This window comes from Montipora capricornis, chromosome 4 (genome assembly GCF_036669925.1).
Source record: "Montipora capricornis isolate CH-2021 chromosome 4, ASM3666992v2, whole genome shotgun sequence".
Classification (NCBI taxonomy): Eukaryota; Metazoa; Cnidaria; class Anthozoa; order Scleractinia; family Acroporidae; genus Montipora; species Montipora capricornis.
Window position 1 is genome coordinate 32,305,972 of NC_090886.1, and position 23,098 is coordinate 32,329,069.

A 23,098-nucleotide genomic window follows, 5' to 3' on the forward strand; every position below is an offset into this window, starting at 1 on the left:
CTTCGTTTAACCTCATTAAAAATGAATACTGTGGCATTAGACAGAGTAAATATCTATTAAGTCTCACTCCCAGGGGTCAATGGGTTGATAGTGGAACGACAGCACATGTTACATTATTGTTTGGAGATGTGATTAATTAATTTATGGCAGAATATTAAATTGCTGCCAAAATTGTGTCTCAGCAGTTTAGGTACACGTTAATGGTGTCTCATTCCTTCAATAAAAATAATGCTGATGATAGGCATTCCACACTTTAAAAAATACATGTATATGTACAGTGTATATAAATAAATAATATGTAAATAATAAGAATGCACTATACCATGTTGTTAGAGCAGAAAAACAGTTTATATCAGTGAAAAACAATGTAATTGCATTGCATAATGGTTAAGGGATGTTCCAAAATACACCAATCAACCAGTAGCCTGCCAGCAGGCTCTCTTTGTGGTTGGAGAGAGAGAGAGAGAGAGAGAGAGAGAGAGAGAGAGAGAGAGAGAGAGAGAGAGAGAGAGCCATAGGCATGGGCACTTTTGTAACGTAAAATGGGCACTTTCGTAACGAAAAAAGGGCACTTTTGTAACATAGGGAACTTTCGTAACCTTGGTAGGGCACTTTTGTCACATTTCACAGGGCACTTTTGTAACTAACGGGCACTTTGTAACGAAAAGGGCACTTTCGTAACGGAAAAAAGGAACTTTTGTAACGATGGTTTTCAACTTATTTCGGACGCTCGTCCACTTTTCTCCGCAACATGTTTGCTTCTTTAGATATACATATCTATGCTTTACTCTGGTCATATAACCTGCTCTCAAGTTGTGTGAGGTAAATAAACTATTTATTTCTTACATAAACTATTTGAAGTCTGTTTAATTGCAATGAACAGTTTCACAGTGATCATTTTCGTTTCTACACGCTCTACGCTAATACAGCCAAATTTTTGGCATGAAACAAGACAAAGGCGTTGCTGGCTAGGGCCCTTTAATTAAGACACCCAATTTAGTAGAGGTGAACGATCTAATAAATGAATCTCAACATTATCTTACCAGGATCAACACCTGGTTTTACTCATCAGAAAAGCCCGTGTTCAGACATTTTTGATTTGCAGAAGCCCATATAACATGGGAACTGGAACCAAGAAACCATTTCTTCAATTATAAGGTTAATGATGACTAACAACTAAAAATAAAGTCATTAACTAACAATAAAGTCCTTGAACAGTCCGATTCAAGACTCTTTTGCTTCTAACAGAATCGCAACTATACACCATTTGCCCTCAGGACCCAAGATAAATTTTATTAGGGCCACTTTAAAGTAAATAAGTTAACGAACAGACCTGAATTATTCTGAAAGTTTCAATTTCAGTGACTATCGACTGCACTATATGATTAAAGTATTTAATTTGCGTCACGATGAAAATGTATTGGGGTAAATGTATGCCTGTTTTAAAGCCTTTTAATCTGATTATTTTTTCGCTAAATTGGTAACACTTTCCAGCGTATTATACCTAAAAGAGGCGCTAATGAAATAAAGTTATTTGGCGTTCTCGCAATGAACAAGCAAATTTTAAAAAGGTGCAACTTAATGAACTTCACACCAAATACTAGTTGTCTCTAGCATAACTATGTAACATTATAACCTCAGAAAAGAAAGTATAAGTCTCATGATTTTTTTACTATTATCTGTGTTCAAGCAGGTTTTGAACTGCTAACACCTCGGAAACGATGGCAATCTCAAAACGGTTTCATCAAGGAAACTATACTTCGGAACTTTCAACTTAAATTGCACGTACTTTTCAATCATTTTTGTTTTGGCCAAAGACAGAAGAAAAGAAAAAAGAAAAATTTTATACTTTCTTATGGCACCTCTTATCACCTTAAATGAAGTGAAAACAAAACTGATGAGTAATCACGTTATCAAAAAAAGAAAGGTCACTACTAGTAATAAAGGTATCTGAAATCTGCCGAGAAATAGTTTCCAGTCATGTCCCTAGATGACTGATGTATGAAGCGCATCGACTGTAAAGCATGCCTAAGTGACATTCCTATAAGCGCTAAAAAGTCATACAGCAGAATAAGGCGCATTCTTGTTATTTGGGTATTGCAATTGTCCTACAACAATAGCTACTTCTTGTACGTGGCTTTTTGCCGGTTTTCAAGTTCACTTACATTTAGCGAGATAAGTTTTTATAAACCCTTCGCTCGCTGAACAGTTTTACAAATATTGGAGTTCTATGTCGCAAATAGTTGGTATTAATCGCTTACTAACCGAGCGCGAGGGCAAATATTCTCCAGTACGGCCCGAGCAAGCTCGGTTAGTAAGTTGTTTATTATATGGCATTCTGTTTCTGATAGTAAAATGCAGTTCCGGTGCAATCAATCTTTTTAGCTCTTTATCTTTTAGCTTTTCAATCTTTTTAGCTTCTTCAGGTAGTTTCACTGTGAAGAATGACAATATTCACAGTTTTTTTTCACTGTTTTGGTTGCAAATTATGAATTTGCCGGCTTTGCTCCAAAACAAAAGTACATGGCTTGGACCGTTTCCACGGAAATGGTCCGTACTGCAAAATCCCGACCGAGAAAGAAGCAATCAGAGCGCTGGGATTTGCCCAAGACTGGCTTTGCCATATAATAATATAAATTATACGCCTCGATGTATTCTCTTTGTTACTGTAACGAACATTAATACTCAATTTTTTTCAGAAAAAAGCGAACTCTTAATTTTCCGTGTTATAATATATGTATAGTCTCCAAGGAGTACATCTATGTCGACTTTCATGGCTCCGGAGCATCTAAGTAGCTTAAATGACATTGAGTACTGTACCGTTTTATAACTCAGAGTGATTAAAATGAACATATGCATGATCTCTGTACAGTGAGTAATTGCACTCAGCTAGATAATCTTCAGCACAGCGGATTGAGTAGCTCTTAATTATTCAGAGACTGAGTACAATGCGTAATTTTGAATAGTATGTCCGGTACTCCATATGAGCACAAATTTAGTACCTTTCAGTTACTCGGAGAATAAGTGAATGCGTTATTCTGCATCGTGGGCGCGTCAGACCATATGAGCTCAAACTGAGTAGCTGTTAATTCCTCTGATTACTCAGAGTATTTTTAGTGAGCAGCATTCAAGTGTATCGAGTAACAGGAAAATTATCCATATCGTTAAGTATTTCATTTCACGCCTTTCTCTATGTAAGCGCGATCCTACCCGGATGGTTGGGTGGCTTTATAACTCCACTACAAGACATACACTCTCCTAAAAATTCATGCAATATTCAACAATAAAAACTTTCAACAATAATACATTGTCTCTTACAAGATAAATTATCATTAAGCCTCCCTCACGCACGTACACGGCCTGCATCTCATTACGCGATTCAATCCCATTCTCGAGTAAATTAAGGCATGGGCCCCAACCTGGTCCCAAATTATTGCACATAAAAATAAATAAGGAAGTGGCCTAACTTCTGAAGGTTTAGTAATAACAAACAAGGACTTTCGCAGACTAATAACGTCACAAAAGTAGGTCATGTGACTCGTTACGGCCACAAAATTCAAAATAAAAAACGGCAACAGTTTATGCTAAAATTTATTTCACTTCCCTACTATTAGATTAGTCAAAATGGTAAAAGAAAACGAACTGTGAAAAATCGCTTTAGTTTTGGAAATATAAGGCATTTAGTACTAGTGCCCAGTCCCCTATGGAAAAGGACTTGTTTTTTCGGACATTTATTTAAATTATCTTAAAACGTCCAAGAACAGAAATGATGTACCCAATAGTATTAGCATCATCAAGGTAAATCCAGCCACCAGAAAATGATAAAAAGTGTTGCCGTTTAGCTGAGAAGATTTCTGTGCTAAAAATAACTTTGAAATGTGACGTGATAATATATCATCCTATATAGCAGTTAAGGTTTCACATCTTGTTGCTGCTAACGATGTGCCAAAGTTATTTCGTGTTATATATAATGGATCAATAGTTGGACCACCACCTCATTTATTTTCATAAAATAGATCTGGGCCCAGGCCTTCATTCACCTGAGTTAAATCTGGGCTACTGATCTTATATGAATAAAATTGATCTATCTATCCCTGGTAGACTGCTCACAGCTAGTCATATATTTGAAAAACAATTTATATTTTAGGTTTCAGACATCATTCATCATTGAAATTAATGGAAAAAAAGTTTTAATGCATATACCCTTAATTAGACTGCGCAAAGTGAAATGCGTCAAGGTAGTAAAAGGGTTTAAGAAGCTCTAGCTCCCTACCGTTTTAAAGGTAAAATGTCAATTTTGGGTCACTTATTACTCTCATGTTACTAAACAAGTTCATATAAATTATGTCTGCTTTCTCTCGAAAAATCATGCCAAAGTTAGCATTTGGAAGATATGGCAAATCGGGCGCTTTTGTAACGTAGCCGGTTTTTAGACATGGGTCCCTTAAAAAATTCGTAAAAAATTTGAATCTTTGTCTATTTTGGTCAAACCTGTTTTGTTACAATGCCAGATAGTTACTCTAACTACTTCACATGATTTGTACAATATTGGTGAGATGTAACTTGGGAAATTAATTTTTCAAACTCGCTGTGTAAAAAAAGGGCTTTTTCCGAATCGTGAAACCTTTCATCGACATGAAAAGTCAAACACATACACGGCAAAATTTTGGAAACCCCAATTTCAGTTTTCTAAAGTGCCGTGGTAATCGAGAGAATGGTATGGCACATGAATGGTAATCCAATAGCTACAATTTGGCGGAAAAAGTAGAAAAATCGCTTTAAACTTTAACCTTACCACGACATAGGGCTACTTTGTAACCTCTTGAGCACTATTTTAGCCTTATTTCTGACAGATTAATGTGGTATTTACTGAAACTTGGCATGCAGTAAGCCCATGTATTTGTGCTTTCTAGGTATAAAATTCAGAATTTTCCACGCTGAACAAGCGGAGCTATTACGAAAAGAGAAAGATGTTACCAAAGCGCCTGATCATACCTATGGAGAGAGAGAGAGAGAGAGAGAGAGAGAGAGAGAGAGTTCTCCTTCTGTCACTCTTACTGCAGTGCTGGAAATAATAGTCGGTCATCGGACATTGCCCGACCAAATTTTGAAAATGTCCGGCCAGTTTCACATTATGATCAGACACGATGACCGAACATGTCACCAGCACATCTTGAGTTCTCTTCTTGAAGGTGTTGTCAGTCAACAAAATTATGTCGAGTCCAATTTGTCAAATGTGCGACCAAAAGGAAGATTTGAATGATTTTGTATGTCCTCTGAATAAAGAAAAATTATTTCCAGCACTGTTACTGTGAAGAGAGAAAGAGCCTGCTTGCAAGCTGATCAACTAGAGAAAATTGGACTTACATGGACTTTAAATGGGTTTTGTTAAAACTTACACTTGTAATTAGTGGATTTTGTCCAATTTTTTTTTTTTTAAATAGAGCCCTCATGGAAGCTCAAGATATCTTTGGCCTGGATTTTGATTTTGATGAATTTGAGAAGTATGGCAGAGAGGACTACTCATCTGGTGAAGATGAAGACGAGTATTTAGAAGAGGATGATGAAGATGGTGTACTCCGAAGGCAAAAGAAAAAATCCTCCAAGAAATCCATTTACGAGGTAGGGGCATAACATTCATGTACTGTACTTCTTCTGTTTGCCTTGGTCAAAATCATTAATTCAGTTTATGTAGAGAAGTCCACCATTGTTGATTTCATGACAAAAGATGCCTCTTCACCTTATCTTCATTAACATGTAGGTTTTTGAACCAAGTGAGCTTGAGAAAGGAATGTTGACAACTAAAGATAATGAGGTCAGAACTGCAGATGTACCAGAAAGGTTTCAGGTGAGAATTAAAAAAATAATAAATAAATAAAATTCCAATGAAAAAAATAACTTTAAAACAATAGAAAATATCCTGTACATGGAGCATGTTTATCATGTTGTTATTTTATGCAAGTTTATTATCTCCATTTTTACATGTTGCCACCCTTGTATTTTATTACCATGAACAAAATCATTTCCAGTTGAACAGTATCTATTGTTCTGCGCAAGTTCGTATACTGCAGACACTCTCTAAAATTGCATTCATAACTGCAAGGATCATAGCTTCATTTGATTTCACATCTGCAGTTCAATGTAATGATTCATTTCATCTATCATTGCATTGTTGATTCTTTCATCACAGGAACATTAGAACCCACAAATTACTAGCACCCAATGTCAGTGGCTTAATAATTCGTAGCTCGGTTGGTCAGATCGTCGCACTGGTATCGTGAGGTCATGGGTTCAAACCCCATTGAAGTCCTGAGTTTTTCAGGCTTCTCTACGCAGTTGCTAAAATTGCGTTCATAACTGCGAGGATCATAGCTTCACTTGATATTATGTCACACTTGCAAAAACTCATATAAATGAATGAATAAAGTAAGGAACCTACAGTGTACATTAATAAGGAACATACATTTAAGAATGTAGAATATGTAATTATATAAATTTATTTCTCACTCTGCCCACCTAGATTAGCATTTGCTCTGGGGTAAGAGTGATTCTTTTGAAATAATAAACTTGAAATTTGAAATTTGATCATGGTTAATTTTGGTTTGAAGCATGTGATCACCAATCAGCTTGTTTTAGTTAAATTGGATGTTCATTGAACAAGTTGCTGACTTTTTACTGACAGGTGCGTGACTTTCCAGTTAAATCAACTGAAGAGGGGGAACTTGATGATGAGGCTGATTGGATTTACCGTCATGCCTTTTTGGAAATGCCGATATCGCAGCAACAGGTTGGAATCAGTACGCAGCAAGGCTGCTGCCTAAGAAAATTTCCGGGAGCCCTTTGGGCTTCCAACATTAAAAGTTAGTAGCCTGGTCATTTGTTCAAGAGCCCAGAATGAATTTATTCCAGCTGGGATCAAATTTACAAGAAAGTGAGGATGAATCAAGCATGGCGTCCATTTGGGCTACTTGTTCAGAAATTTGGTTGCCCGCGCTCGCAAATAATGCGCCTCAGGCGACTGGGCGACCGTTAGGCAGCAGCCTTGTGCAGGAATGATAACTTTTGTCTTGCCTTGTGAAGTTTCAGTAGAACCATAATTGGACAGTATTAGTAGCCCTTGTGTTACAGTAGAGCACATGGTTCAGTCTTTATATCAATTTCAGAGTTACTCTAGGGTTTTCAGCCTTAACCCATTCACTTCTCAGGTGCCCGAGGACTCCTCCACTTCACAAGTAAAATCGTCTGGTGTTAGACAGAGTGAAGTCTTGTTCCCAGGAGTGAATAGGTTAATTGTTGTATTGACATCAAGAACTTTTAAGTTATAAAACAGTGGTGAAACCATAATACATGTACAATGTAGTACCTTCAACATTCAAGATGGCACCCCCAGACAATTCCAAATTTTTAGAATAAAATAGAAATTTAATGCTGGTAAGCAAGTACAAATGTACTGGGAAGAGCCTTTAAGGCGAATGAGACTTCCCATCACGTGATCGACTTACCTGGCTCTCCGGTTCAATACCATTATATGAGCTTTCTCGGTTTGACATTTTCATACATGCAGCTCAGTTCTTTATTTTTTCTGTTCAGCAATTTTATCCCTTCCTCCCTATTTTAATAGTCCTCTTTAATAAAATTTGGGTGTGCTATTACTGCCTGCAGCACCCCTTCAGCCCTGTGCTGAAGCCCCGTTAGGGAGAGGGCATATTGTTACTTCATTGGACTGGGTTCACTTGGCCCCAGGACATTATGCCAGCAACTACATGTATGCCTGCCTTGCAATACAGGCATGAGGCACCCCCTTGGCTAGTTGCCGAGGCCCCGAGCCGGTGGTCCGTAGAGGTGGTGGATTTATCCCTCAACTCACTAGCACATTCCCTGCCCTTCGTTTATGCCCAAATTGTGACACAAATGCATCCTTTGAAGAATAATATTTTCTTGTTAACTATTGATTTCCCGTGTTTTGTTGTCTGTTTGGAGTTTGTCTTTAAAACTCTGGGATTGGCTTGACAAAGATTTAAATTTTCAGTCTCCCTTGCCACAGTCAGGTGCTCAATCATTACAGTGTATCTACACGAAACCAGTAAAAGAACAATTTATTATAATTCATTTGTGTGCTTTTTGTGGACTATGTGGTTATTAGTTACTTTGATATTTCACTATTCTAGGATATCCTTGATGGCGACATGCACTCTCGTTCCAAACCAATCAAGCCTTACTCTGCCGTCAGTAAGATAAGAGAGGCATTAAACTTGATGAGAAACCAGCTCTTTGAGGTTTGTTGACTGGGTTAATGTAAACATCATTCTTAATTACAGTAATTTCAAAAAAAGGTCCTGTTGCAGTTGCTAAATGTACAGTTCCTGCAAACGTCCTGCAGATTCCTTTTGGGTAGAAGATGTGGCCTTCCTGCATTTCACCATAATGACGATGTCATAACTGACGTGACGTGACTTATCGTGTATAAATAAAGATTATTTCAATAGATTATTGATTGATCACATCGTAATGATGGCAATGATGAGAAATAAAGAACTATTTAAAAATTGCTATCTCTATTTAGCATACGCCTCTACTACAGTAACTATAATTTTTCAAAGAAATGAAAGTTTGAGCTCTTCAGTTTCTGTTTTGGTGAACCCTTTTGCGTGTTAAATAGGCACCTGTTTTCTTTGCCTACGTGTACCATATCATTGCGAATTGCATTTGAATTATTGTTTCATTAATTCAAGGAAAGTCTCATGTAAGGGGCTTGGGTGTATTTTATTATGCTAAATGTTCATTTTATTATTAATTTTTATATGTCAAACAGAATATTCACTTATTGAAGCTAGCCATCTCAAGGTGTACATTGCACAAACAATACTTTGTTGTCTCCAGAAATTATAGCATTTTCCACATTTTGAGGGTCTACTCATCAATAAAGAAGCCTTCTGCAATATGTTTGACTGACAGCTACAGGTGTATGTCCATTTTTTGCAGGTGCCATTTATCGCCAATTACAGAAAGGAGTACATTGAACCTGAACTGAATATTGATGACTTGTGGAAAGTGTGGGCATGGGATGAGAAGGTTAGCTGTCAGATTATTATTGTTAAATGCTGGCCAGGGGTGGGTAATTATCACAGTAATTTGTGATGTCTTAGAACAGTTTTTGTGGCTGGGCACCCCATAGGATATCTAAAGGTGTCAAACTGGGTGCAATATCATTGGTTATGGATACATAATTATTATTCTGAAGTAACTTATTCCTTGACAATGGTCAGGTGTGTGTCCAGATGTTGAGCCATGGCCTTCTTCTTATCTACATGTAGAACACTACAAGGCCGCTGCCTAAGAAAATTTTCTGGGAGCTCTTTGGGCTCCCAACATTAAAAGTTAGTAGCCAGAGTCTTTTTTTTTTCAAGAGCCCAGAGTTTAAATTAACCCAGCACCACCTCCCCCCATCCCCCCAAAGTCAAGTGGTCTGCCTCAGCTTAGTTATAATTATTATACGGAAGATGTACCGTATTTACCCGTGTATAAGTCGATCCCGTGTATAAGTCGACCCCCCATTTTTGATGGCAAAAAAAAGCAATTTGTTAATTTCTTTGTTAAATGTTCATGGGACACTAATCTTGTATTCTTCGATTTCTGGAAATGTGGATACACAAAAAAATCAGGGCCTCAAGCGCTTAATAGTTTTGTGGTTCAGCATCTGTTGTATATGCGGGCATTTTGTCCTTGAGTTTCGAAAAAGTTCTCAGAAAATCGAACATGTAAACTTCAAACTAACCTGTTTCGTTGTTCAAGGATAAAGGGCTTTAGAGGATAAGCACAACATCACACAGGAAGCAGGAGTCAATCTTTGAAATAACTAGCCTGCGTAGCAAGCGTTCCTTTTCGACAAAGAGAGTTTCGAAACAATTTTCCACAAACTGGCCGCGCGGAAGTTGGGGCAAGATACTGAGGGAACGCTTGCAAGAAGACCCCCTATTTTTGAAAAACCCGTTCGCCCAGGAACGGGGGCTTCTGATTGGTGCGGCACAGTCACAATGATTGACAGGTGACAAATTCTGGAGCAAAATATTTCTCCTAAGTTCTAGCGTGACAAAGGCAATGGTAGAAGATGTGGAAGGTTTTGAATCGTGTGTCGAAGCTCAAGGGAAGCTGCGCGAATCGGGTCTCGGGTTTTACATTGAAAAGGAAAAAAGAACTGTCAATGCGCCATCTCTTTAACTGTATAGATAAATGGACGTTTTGTTAACAGGATTCGGAAAAAGCATAAATTTTCAAATGTTTGTCATGATGTGTGGAGTGCGAAATAAAAGAACTAAAATGAAGAACAGGCTTCTCGAGTATCATCGTGATTTCTCCATTTCAAAGCATCATACGCGATCAAGTAAGTGGTTGAGGTGAATTCTATGGGAATGACAGCCTGTAATTTAAATGAAAATCTGGACTGCTTGGACAATATCCATCAAGGGAAATTCAATATTATTTACGTGTCAGCTGAAGCCGCTATGGCGTTTCCGTAATTCATTAAAAGCAAAAGATTCGATCGTTATTTAACAAAACTTTGGCAGCGCTTATTGTCGACGAAAAGTTTGGACTGAACTGAAGTGAGCTTTTCGCTCGCTTGCAAAACATACTTTATTTACGCAGGATGAATTAATAAAATGCCTGCGAACTATCAGAATCCACATGTTTCAGGATCAAGGAAATTCGTCAAATTCTCTGCGTATCTTGCCTGATGTAAGCTTGAGTCCTATATCATGGATTGAGACAAGATGAAGACGACTACACAGCCTGTTAAATCTTCTCTTAATTATTGTGAGAAGAAAACGGCTCCTTTGTAAAGTTATTCAATTTTTTAAAGCACTTTTACTTGCCATTTCATCTACGATTTCGTGACGATTTGACCACAAAACGTACTGTGGATTATCAAACTAGCGAGGAAGTTTGCCTGTAATTTCCAGGAGATTTTAATAGTACAATCCATTTCGTCAACCACTCAGCACCAACAAAATAGCCAGCAAGTCGCACTGAAATCGTCGTTAGTTTTAAACTTAAACCTATTTGAATGGTTTCATGGTCAGCTTTGCTGGAGATTTGCATTTTGCACGGCCTTACTTACTACCCATCGAACTCTGTACGAGTTTATATGTTTCTAAATTTCGTATTTTACGAGCGCACGGATTGCTTATAAGTTCTGAAAATTGGCTGTTGTTTTCGATAACTTCTATTCCAACCGCTCTGCAAATATCAGCTAGAATTTGTCCATAAGTTTCTTTTCGATGGTTTAAACAAATTCTCAGAAGAAACATAACCAGTCGTACCCGGCTTAGAAGCTGCCGTTACAAATTTAACATTTAACAATCACACTGGCAAATTCTGCGTCGATCACTCGGTGTTTCCTCGGTGCCTCGGTTTGTTTTGTCGGAAACCAACATGTGTTAACATGGTTATCTTTTATTGGCTAATTTGTTAATAAGACGTCAATCAGCGTGTGTCAAGTCAACCATAAAAAGGTGGGCGTTTTTCAAAAATAGGGGGTCTTCTTGCAAGCGTTCCCTCAGTCTCTTGCCCCAACTTTCGCGCGGCCAGTTTGCAGAAAATCGGTTCGAAGCTCTTCTGTCGAACAGGAACGCTTGCTACGCAGGCTATGAAATAACTTGCGAACGATGCAAAAATGTTCAAGGTTTAATTGGTCCTTGACTTATAATTTCTCAAATGACAAACAAAACAAAACTCATAAACTGAACAATACGAAGTTTGCAAAAGCATTTAAGTCAGCCAGGTTTGTATAAAGAATAAAAAACATTCATTACCAACCAGTATTTTCACGCAACACAAGTGATGATGCTTGCACACAAACACGAGGTATTGTGCTAGGTTACTAAGCCGTTGAACAATCAAGTTTTTATTTGAAGAAACAGAAATGCCTTTTAGAGCTTTCCGCCTTTGGAAAACGAAAATTTCCAGTGTCTATTTCATATTTGTGCTTGTGAGTATCTTCAACATTTAGAGTTGGACAAATCCTTTTTCATTTCAACTCTTTTGCCATTCATTTTGAAGTCTTTTGTCGGCTTTTGTCCACTGCATTCGTTATAACCAAGACAACATTATTACATTAATTTTGAATAAATTACTTAGCCGGAACTTGGCTCAAAGTCTTTGACCCGTGTATAAGTCAAGGGCGATTTTTGGAGCTTCCCTTGAGGCCATAAAAGGTCCACTTATACACAGGTAAATACGGTAAGTGTGCCACTGGTGTATAGCTTATGACCGTAAACGTTGTAATAATTACAACAATACAAAGTGAATAAGAGCAATCCCATAATTTTCCAATTTAATTAAACTCTGTTGATCTTCAAGATCAATAATTCTTGATCCTGTCCGTCACCCATCAACATTCCATAGTACAAGTGTACAATGTAATTCAGAAAATAATTTACCACCTTTTGGTTTATTTGTTTATTCGCTTGCATGTCTTAAGTGCATAAAGATCCAGGTATTTGGGGTTAGGGAAGTATCTTAAAATAACTGAGGAGAAAGTGCTGCCTTTGTAATTTCATCTGCAAATGGCCGGAGTTCAAACCTGCAACCTCCCACATGACAACCCGTTGCTCAACCACCTGAGCCACCGGTGCACGGTTAATTATTGTATCATTCAAATGACTATGTAATCCTACCTTACTTGTGTTCTGAATGACGACATGAGTTGCAAAAAGTATTGGTTACCTGTTGCGAGAGCTCCATTGCTGCCACCAGGCCAAAAACCAAGTAAACCTTCAGCAGTTAACGCAGGAAAAAGGAGATTCTCACATGCGGCACGTTAAAATTTTGGTACTTACGATAGTGCAGGGAAAAAAGTGATTATTTTCTTTCAGTATTTAATTCAAAGTTAAGGAATCACATTACAATAATAATTATTTTACCACGTTTTGCTAGTAAAGTCTCTTGAGAGCTGATGGGATAAACATGTTTCCTTTGTCACGTAACTTTCCGCAAGTTAACGTGCACCAATTTAACTGCCTTTGCGTGCATAAATGTAAACAGAGGAAACGTATGGACTTAGCATTTCGATATTTGGGAATCACATTGCAACTCAGTCTCTGTGCACTACCAGGAGGTAACAGAAGGAAAACCCTTAAGCCTGGTTTTCACTAGTGATGCAAACACAAGTGCAAGCATAAGAGCTCCTATTTCACCATGAAAACGGGGTTGACGCAAGCATAAGCACAAGGACAAGCACAAGGAGTCAAAATTTTTCGTTTTCCTTCTGCTTGCGCTTATTCTTGCATTTGCTTCAGTTGTTTGAAGATGAAATGCAGAATAATCAGAAGGAAATTTGCTACATCTGCACAATTAAAGTACTTGTTCCAGATTCTCCGCATCTGAGCATTTGAGCAAAATGGCAGATGCTGTAGTTTTTATTTAATGCTTATGTCGACGTTCGTTGCCACAAGCATAAACTACTTATGCTTGTGCTTGCATCGCTAGTGAAAACCAGGCTTAAAGGGGCTAGGACACGCGATAACTGAAATGACAAAATAACGGCTCAAAACTATAGAGGAACTCAAACAAAACACAGGAAAGCTGAGGAGGGACAAGGATGGACAAAACAGGGGAGGATTGAAATGGATTGCTTTTGGGTAAATTTGAAAAACGTCAGCCCACCTTTTTTCAAATTTACATCAGTTTATATCAAAATGTCATTTAAACAGCTGGAAAATCATTCTCAATGGTTACTTGGCCGTGATTTTGCAAATGAAAGACTCTTGCTCTGTCAATTTGATGTTTAGAGCTCATAACTAACAAAATTAAACAAAATTACCTAAAACAGCGTGACCTAGCCCCTTTAAGCAATATTGAACATGTTGACAGGTTGAAGAGTCATTTATTTGTGGAATTTGCTCACCTGCTGTTCTCTCGAACCATAATTATCACTTTTTTTTCATCGTTTATTCTCCAGCTGGCATCAAATTCACAAGAAAGTGAGAATAAATCACCTTGTGATAAGTTAGGTGCTCGTTTGGGCTACTTGTTCAGAAATTTGGTCGCCCATGCTTACAAAGAAGGCGCCTTGGGCGACCGGGCGACTGTTAGGCAGCAGCCTTGCACTAAATTTTTTTTATGAAACATAACCATGAATTGTTGTTAAAGTGGCCTTTAAAATAATCTCTTATCAAAACAGAGTAGAGAACCAACCTTTTTAACAACATACATGTACATACATTCATACATACATACTTAATTGACCACTCCCCATAGCGGCTTTTCAGGGTCAATGAAACACAATGAACAAAATGAGCGAAAAGAACAACAACTGATAAGAATCCCAACTGGCCGAAGGCAAACCAGTCAAGGCTATTTACAAGTGCAGCAGAGAAGTTGAACCAGGGATGACCAGGAACAAATCCAACAAGTGGTCAGACTGGGTCTTGAACGTGGGAGCTCTGGATCTCAAGTCAAGCATCCTAACCACTAGGCCACACTGCCTCCTTCATCTCTCTCTCTCTCTCTCTAACTGCTTATCCTGATGGACCTTGTATCTTCGACCACTCAGCGGAAACGATTTCTGTCAAGTGCTTCCAGCTTCCAGCTTCTGTTATTGTCCTGTCAAGAGCATCCCGAATGTCCCTTTCCCACTGCCTTCTTGGTCTTCCTCTTTTCCACTCTATCTTCCTTCCAAGATGATTTTTCCCAAGCCCTCGCTTCTTTTCGGATAAACCAAAAAACTTCAGCTTTTGTTTCCTTACGAAGTTTTCTAACTATTGATCTTTGAGTTCATCCCTAAGCGACTTATTTGTTTGCTGTTCTGTCCGTGAAATCTTTAGAGTTTTTCTGTAACATTTCATTTCAAAAGTGGTAACTATTTTTAAACATTGTTTTTCCAAGTGTCAATGCTTCAAAGCCGTATGTAGCTATAGGGAAAATGTTCCCGGTACGCTACAACAATTCTTAATTTGGTTTGCGGATCTTGACCATTCCCCAAAATTTTAGTTCCGACAGTTTGTTTGTAGCCATAGCGATCCTCCTTCTTATTTCGTCTCTTCCATCTCCATCTCCAGATACTGTAGATTCCAAATAGACATATTTAGGAACACATTCCAAGGTTTCACTATAATTATATATAAACTTTTATTTCTAGATCTTCCTTTGATTTGTCGGTCTTCATGAGCTTAGTCTTTTTTTGCATTTAACTTCAAGCTTTTCTCACTTCTCTGCTTATCTACTGATTCAACTAGATGTGATAATCTGCTCGTACCATGGGGCAACAAGATGATATCATCTGTGTAACACAAATCTCTGATTTTGTGGCCGTGGATATTCAGCTTGTTGAAATGAACTGTTTTCCCATCTTCTCCAACTTCTCTCATGATGTCTTCTGTATAAATATTGAACAAATACAATGTCAAGTTACATCCCTGTCTGTCCTTCATCTAGGTCCCTCCAAAGAGGTATAGATTTTACTTTGTCTAACACGAGACACTTTTACTCGTGAATGGGAGCCACTTCAGGGATGAATGGGATAACCCATGTAGAAAGATTGGGCAGATTCTGGGAGTCTTACATGTACACAAGATAAATTACATGTACAGTCGACTCCCAATAACTCCAACCCTCAAGGGAAATTGAAAAAGGTTCAAGTTGTCAGGAGTTTGAGTTGTCGATAAGGAGTAAGGAGTTAAGCAGCAACCCTTTATGAAGATACAGCCACTGAAGTTAAATGTATGCCAAACCAAGGATAACATGCAAAAAAGGACAAAGATTACAGGGCTGGTTCAAAATAAATTAAATGTTTTGGACTACAGTACACTGTTTGTTTTGATTCGTCATGTACTGACAGATGTGGTTCGAGTTCTCAAAGGCTAAAATATGTAAAAAAAAAAAAAATATATATATATATATATATAATAAATATATAGAGAATGACCTGAAGGGAAACGAAAGTTGCTTGAAGTTAGTGGGAGGTTCGAGTTATTGAGAGTTTGAGTAACCGAAGGTAAAGTTGCAGTAAATGTACACATGTATAATGGAAATCCAGAGGAAATCGATTTTGGTTTGAGTTAGCGAGGGTTCAAGTTATCGGGAATCGACTGTACTTCCAATACTATGCCTCTGCTACCAAAAGGTGTACTTTGTCATTTTAAATTATGACTGAATGCTTCTTGATTTAGTAATAATTATTAGTGTTTTCTCAATTTTGAGGAGACACAATATTAAAAGCTATCACATCTTTAACCCTAACATGGTACAGAAATTTGAATGACTTTCTTAATTTGTAATTACTGTGCATTTGATAGTGGAGCCAGTTGCGAACCCGTAAGGAGAACCTCCATCGCTTGTTCCAAGAGATGCAGGATTATCAGTTCAACAATATCCAAGAGAGTGGTGACAAACCTCTTGATGATGACACTAGGATTTTGCAGGCTGAAGATGTAGACAGGTAACAAATAACATGCTCCCATAGAGTGATTTTCAATTGTGTCGAAAGTAATTAGCAAATTACTTTGGTTTTGCATTACTTCACTCAATGATTGGTTCAAAGTTCTCGCGCCACTTTTTCAACCAATCAGAAGTGAAACCAAAACCAGTTGTGGCTTGCGCGTGCACATTTTCCCACGCTTTGTGTCGGCTAAGTGTAATTACTTCAAGTTGTGATTGGTTTACTGGATTGTCTCCGTCCTTTTTGATTGGCCAAAGTAATTCCGTTTCTTTCATGCTTTAACCAGCGGGAAACTCTAATAATTATGGCTTTTTAAAGCACATTTTTATCATACTTGAAACTGTGCTTGTAATATTCATAAAATAAAGCGTAATACTAATAGGAGTGATCTTTCTTGTTAGGCTGGATGGAGTGGAAAGCATGGAGCAGCTCAAAGATGTATACAGCCATTTCATGCTGTACTACAGAAATGACATTCCTGCCATGTGGGAAGCAAAGAGAAAAACAAAACAAGCTAATGAAGACACAGCTGATGGGGAATCAAACACTACTCCGCCTAAACAAAAAATGCCAGCTAAACGTGATCTGTATACCATTTGTAGACATGCAGGTAGATACATTTTAACATGCATTAAAATGAAATTGCATTAACAGTTACATATAAGACCTCTTGGGTTGTCCAGCGCCTACATGTACATGTACCCTGGGCCCTCCGGGTGGTCCTGACTAAGCATTATAAAGTCTTTCAAGGTGTGGAACCCTGTAAAAAAGAAATTGTTTGTGCTCCCTTGTCCCCTGTTGTCTGTTCCCTTGTAATTTGGTTCCCTATTACATTTCCTGTTCTCATATTCTCTGTAATTGAGGAGGATGTTTTGACCAGTGGCTATGTACCTGTGTGTACATGACTGTTTGCGAATGACATACAGTACATGTAAATACAAGGCTGTGCTCTAACGGCGCCCGGTCGCCTGAGGCGACTAACATTTGGTTTCGGGTGAGTGAGAAAAACTACCTGGTGGCCCGGCTGGGCACTCTGGCTTATTGTATTTCTAGCAGATAAGGCAGCTAAAAATTTTAATATGTTGGTGGTTACAGTTTACGAAACCTCTGAGAAAATGTTTTTTCTTTGTACGAAACAGTCGGTTCAAAGGCTGTTCCTCATGATTTCACATGTAACATAATCTGTGACTTTGCACGTGACGGCCGGCTGCCGCACGAATTTCGATTCTTTCTCAAAAAAATACACATTAAATTTGGAACGTGGAGTTTGGCATTTCTTGGTTATAGTTTAAAAAAAGAGTTGTTACTTGTACTCTGACAGTGGTAAAGCGCGGCCGGCGATGCGGTGTAATTTACTTTAGTATTAACCCGGGAATATCAGTTTATGCGACAGTTAATGTAAATTTAATATTTTTACAATTTTTTGCGGCTGCACCTGCTTGGCTAAAATACATTTAGGTTATGGTTGTTTTCCCCAGTATATGAAATAACGAAATGAGAAAAAAGGAAAGATATCATGTCATTTTGTTGTTGTTTTAGAAACAGAGCAATCCCGCGTTGTCCTTAGTTCGTGACAAACCATTGCGTGCCCTAAACAAATAACGCTTCGACCAATCCACAAAAAGCTCATTCCACTATTAAAACATTTTACTGATAATATAAGAAAAAAAATACTTAAGTTCTGTCCTGTAGCAATGATTTTCGTCCAAATCAAGATGACTTGCTCAAAAAAAAAATTGATACCTTTTGGGTCGCGGTGGTTTAATTGTTTCACGGCAGTTTTCACAAAAGCTCCACGTGAATCAGGCGGCATTGATTCATGTTTTGAAAATTCATTTTTAACCCAACTAACCAGTAAAAACATTAACCTGTATTAGACCCAAACGTTTTTACATAAAACTGCCGCAATCTTTACTTTTTCACTTTTAAACCTGAAAACACTGGTGGCATTGCCACTTTTCTCGTCTTTCTCAAGTATGGCTTTAAAAATCTGATGGGTTGCGGGTTTTCTTGCATTAGCGAGTTCAACGATCAGCGGAGCAGTAGCAGCAACATTTTGTTGAGAGAGAGATGGATGAAGATCTTCCTGCGTTGCTGATCTCAGATAATTAATTGAATAAATAATCAATTAATTAGGGCGACCCACTTGGAGGGCTGGGCACCCCAGCTAAAATGCGTGGGAGCCTGAAGGGCTCCCCGAAATTTTCCTTAGAGCACAGCCTTGTAATACTATTTCAAATGCAAATGTTAGGGTTTCACTAGTTTTCCAAACAAAAGGGAACAATGTAAAGACCTTGTGGTTTTATTGTTTTTGAGTATTTGGAATCCTAATGAAACCAGAAGCACAATATTATTTTGAAAAGCAGCATTTAATAGGGGAGGCCAGACTCCTGGTGCCTGTTACATGATGGGCAGATGTCATGCCGTGTATGTCTACATCATTTGGGAATCCCAGTTCAATTATTATTTCCCTGAGTACAAACTTCATTTTGTCTTCTTTATCCCCAAATTCTCTACCACCACGCTTTGAAACTAAAGCCAACAATTTGCCCCCCTCCAGTTGGGACTTTCAGCATGTTATGTACAGTATGAAGTATTTCTCTTCTGGCTTGTTGTGATAATTTGAAGCTTTCTCTCTGCTTTTGATACCTTCGTGTGAAGTGTTTGATTACCTCTTTGACAGCCCATGTGCTATGATTGATCAATAAATTAATTAATTAATTAAGTCATATTTCACAGTACCGTCTGCTTACTTAATTGCACAGCTCTTGCTTGATTTAATTTCCAAGAGTAAGTATAAGAAATCTTACTAACAGTGCTCTCTGGTGCTGCGCTGAAAGTTAAATTTCAATTAAATTCGAAAAAAGACAAGCAACAAACAGAAACAGTAATAGGTACATGTTTTTATCACAAGTACATGTAAATTGTTGTAAATTGGTTGGGAAAAACAAATTGTACCACAAGTTGAAGTGGTGTGGAAATGTTTAGGAATACTTCTTGTTTTCAAGAAAATTTTTTGTGTTCAAGGTGTTAGCGGTTTGGCCAGGAAGTTTGGTTTGACACCAGATCAGTTTGGCGAGAATTTGCGTGACAACTATCAGAGGCATGAAACCCAGCAACATCCTGTTGAGCCAGAAGACTCGGCTGAAAATTACCTCAGCAGGTGAGGAATTGTTTGTCATTTGCATGGAATTTCAGCTGTGATGAAAAGCTTAGTTGCCTCTGGGGATTTCTCTCTAAATAATATACATGCAAAACTTTCAGCGTGTTGATGGCCTGAGAGCACGTCAATTAATCCCAAACAGAGTGCGGAAAAGTGAAATTGGTGCAGAGAACTGAAATTATTGCATGAAGTAGAAATTTTTACATGTGTATCATTATTAAGTAATTACATGATTTTTTGCGTGCAATTTGGAATAAAATTAATGAGCACTTGTAAATTTTTTCAAAGACTACAAATTGCACTTGGGATATGGGCTCGTTCAGTTTTGTTTGTTTTCTAAAAAAAATTTATTGGTGCTTATTTATTCCAAATTGCAGTCAAAGTCATGTAATTCCCTATACTAATTAAGTCCATGGTTTAAAAGTTTCAGGTTGGTGTCATTTAGGGTATAACGACAGGTTGGAAACATTGGCAAGCCTTTGACATTCCTGTTGTTAATTCTACATGTAGCCTGCAACTTCCCTTCAGTCTAGGAAGTATTAGCACTAAGGCCATATCACACATGTACTTAATGTTATTAGTGTAGAACAAACAAAGTTGATACATCAAAGAAAGGATCTGTAGGTAAATTTTAGAACCACATCTATTGACAGTAGACTTTCTCTTAAACAAAATTAGGGTGTGATGTTGATTTTTTGTGTTTCTCAAAAGCACATTTTCAACTGTCACTCAAGTTCTGGAAGCTGCTCGACATATGGTGGCCATGCAAATTGCTAGGGATCCTCTGGTTCGCCAGTGTGTGAGGCAGACATTCTATGAAAGAGCCAAGTTAAGGATAAACCCAAGCAAGAAAGGAAAGAAGGTAGGTAAAGAAGAAAATACTGAGCAAGTTGTGCAAATGGCATGGTTTTCAGTTGAGTGTAAAAAAAACCTAGACTATAACCACCGATGAACTGATCAGAAGGTGAAGCAATTTCATGATACTCGTCAAAAGCAAGTTTCAATGTTATTGGTTTTGGTTTACTCATCCTTAGTTTAAATAAATGGTTTGCAGTTTTTTGGACCAGTGACTACGTATATCCTTTTTGGTTTTATCTTGTTCAGCTGTATCACACGCTATAGTTGCAGGGACGATTAGCAGATACTGTAGCTGTTTATCTGAGCACTGCAATGGTGGAAAAATTTGCTTTTGATGTCCAGTTAAAGGGTATTAAAGTGTCTATCACCTACAAAAAAAAACCTTTTCACTTGATGATTCTCTGCACTTTTCTAAAACTAATTCTTTTGTTTACTAAACTGTCCCCCTCAAAATCATTGTTTTAGAGACTCAACAGTTGAAAAACTAGTTGCAACTTGAGCTATGATCGACACAAGAAAGAGGAATGAGTTAAATGCCGGGTTGATGTCACAAGCTGCTTTGCATTGTGATAGTTTTTTGAAAACAGCGATGGAAAGTAATTTGTGACGTCAACCCAGTATCCAACCCAATCCCCTTGATTGTTCGGTTATGGATCAAACTATGGCCCCCTTTTCAGTCTTTTAAAGCAAATAGAAAAGTGAGTTTGCAATAAAAGGCTATATGAACAACAAAATATTTTAAAGACAGTTTCGGAAAATAAGTACAGTGGAAAAGTTTGTTGAGGTGCTAGGCACTTTAAATCTGGTCTTTTTCCCAGGTCATGAAATGGTATATGCCACTCACTGAAAACGGCAACACATTTCAGTTATGACTGCCACTTTTGAGACACACCAATCCAAATGGTGTTTCTTTAGCAAATTGGTAAATTCCAAAAATCTAATCGATGCTACAGTGTATATGTAACCATTGGAAAAAATAAGAAAATCAGTAAGTACCTGTAAATGAAGTGAAAAGGAAATCTTCCATACATCTATGTGCTGGAATTTGAAGGTTCTATGTTTACAGACTTCTATTGGTGACCAACAGTACTCTTCAAATTCTTCAGCAAAGAAATGCCTCAGATCATTCAGAACTAAGATATCCAAATTTAGAAAGTACTATAATCAAAATATTTGCTTTGTGCATGGATTCCTTGGATTTAATGTCCATCTTGGGATTTTAGTGACGAAAGGTGAAATCCACCTTGAGATTAAAAGGGTATTGATTTTGATTTTGTCTCTCATACGCCAGTTTAACAGGTGTAGAATGGACAATTTGACTGTGCTTTGTTGTTTGATTAGGAGATTGATGAGTCTCACGCATGCAGCCCGTTCAAGTATGTAAAACACAAACCAATCAGAGATCTTGTTGGTGATCAGTTTTTACGTATGTGTAAAGCAGAAGAAGATGGATTATTGACCATTTCTATTGGAATTGACTTGGATAAAAATTCAGGGTAATTGCTGTGTGTAGCGTAACATCATATTTTTTTGTTTAAGCCCCTGGTATCGAGCATATGCAGCAAAGTTAACTGAACTTTCTTTCTTTTTTTTTTTTTTTTTCAATAATTCTAGTTACCACACCTATTTTGATGAAGTCAAGCAGTTATATTACAGAGTAAGTTTCTGTTCCTTTGGTATACAAGTGGTTTTCCTCAAAATTCAAGGGTTGTTTTTTACTGAACCAACAAAAGCACTTATGTCCAGAAATGCCCATAATGAGATGGATGCAACACCTTCACCGTAGTGTCTGATTAAGTCTGCTTTTGTACTACTTATTTTCAACAATTAGGTCAGTGTTAAGGTAAGCATTATTTTTGGGTTAGTTTACTCGCGAATTAACCAGCTGTCCCACTAAAATGGGAAAAGGGTTCCTGGAGTATCCAGGGGCTTCCACTGTGGCCAGCCAGTCTCTAGATAAAAAAAACCGCCCCCATGGCTGACAAATCCCCGCAACCCAGCCCTGAGCCCTCATTCCAGGCATGCGTCACACTGATGGACTCAGTGGAAGGAAGAACAGAGGGTAGAGTGGGGTAGGGGAAAGTTCAAAAACTAACGATGACAACTGCTCCAAACGCCTGAGGAAAAAACCCATGAAATCCTGGCTGATGAAAACCACGACGATCCTCGTGAGCCTGCACTTATGAATCTGACTGCTGACAGCTTGACCGAAGACTTCCCAAGAGAAAGGGTGACCGCTAAAAAACAATGACCGCTGCGCTCGTGGTGGTTAACTTAACTAAATGAAGGATTTAGAAAAGACTTCGTGATTTTAATTTTCTGCATTCCTAGACACAAGTGATGTTGAAGTAGGGAGACATGTGAAGCTTGCATCCAGTTATGCGCATATCTGGACATACAATACTTGTAGAGTCAAGGTTAATTTAGGTAAATGATGTGGGAGCACGTAGTACATTGTTCACCCTTGTGGGCGTTGACGACCAACTCACTGGCATGTGTTTGGTGGCGTTCACCACGGTCATGTTTTATTTGGATAAAAAATTTCAGGGCGACGAGTTTGATCGGATTTTTCTCGTGTCTTATTGGTCAGTGAACCATTTACATGTATTGCTTCATTTGGTTACTAAAATCGTAAATGGTTT

General features: G+C 38.0%; 1 protein-coding gene across 1 annotated transcript in view; it reads left to right on the forward strand.

The window, feature by feature from the left end:
• The window catches only part of LOC138045945 (transcription elongation factor SPT6-like), a 47,698-nt gene that overhangs the window by 3,355 nt on the left and 21,245 nt on the right, over positions 1-23,098 (forward strand). Inside the window, exons 6-16 of the mRNA XM_068892588.1 lie at positions 5,445-5,622; positions 5,762-5,848; positions 6,683-6,787; positions 8,169-8,276; positions 8,983-9,072; positions 16,293-16,435; positions 16,837-17,045; positions 19,463-19,598; positions 20,310-20,460; positions 21,798-21,952; positions 22,071-22,113. Coding sequence (XP_068748689.1) covers positions 5,445-5,622; positions 5,762-5,848; positions 6,683-6,787; positions 8,169-8,276; positions 8,983-9,072; positions 16,293-16,435; positions 16,837-17,045; positions 19,463-19,598; positions 20,310-20,460; positions 21,798-21,952; positions 22,071-22,113 — 1,405 coding nt within the window. The remainder of the gene's footprint in view (positions 1-5,444; positions 5,623-5,761; positions 5,849-6,682; positions 6,788-8,168; positions 8,277-8,982; positions 9,073-16,292; positions 16,436-16,836; positions 17,046-19,462; positions 19,599-20,309; positions 20,461-21,797; positions 21,953-22,070; positions 22,114-23,098) is intronic.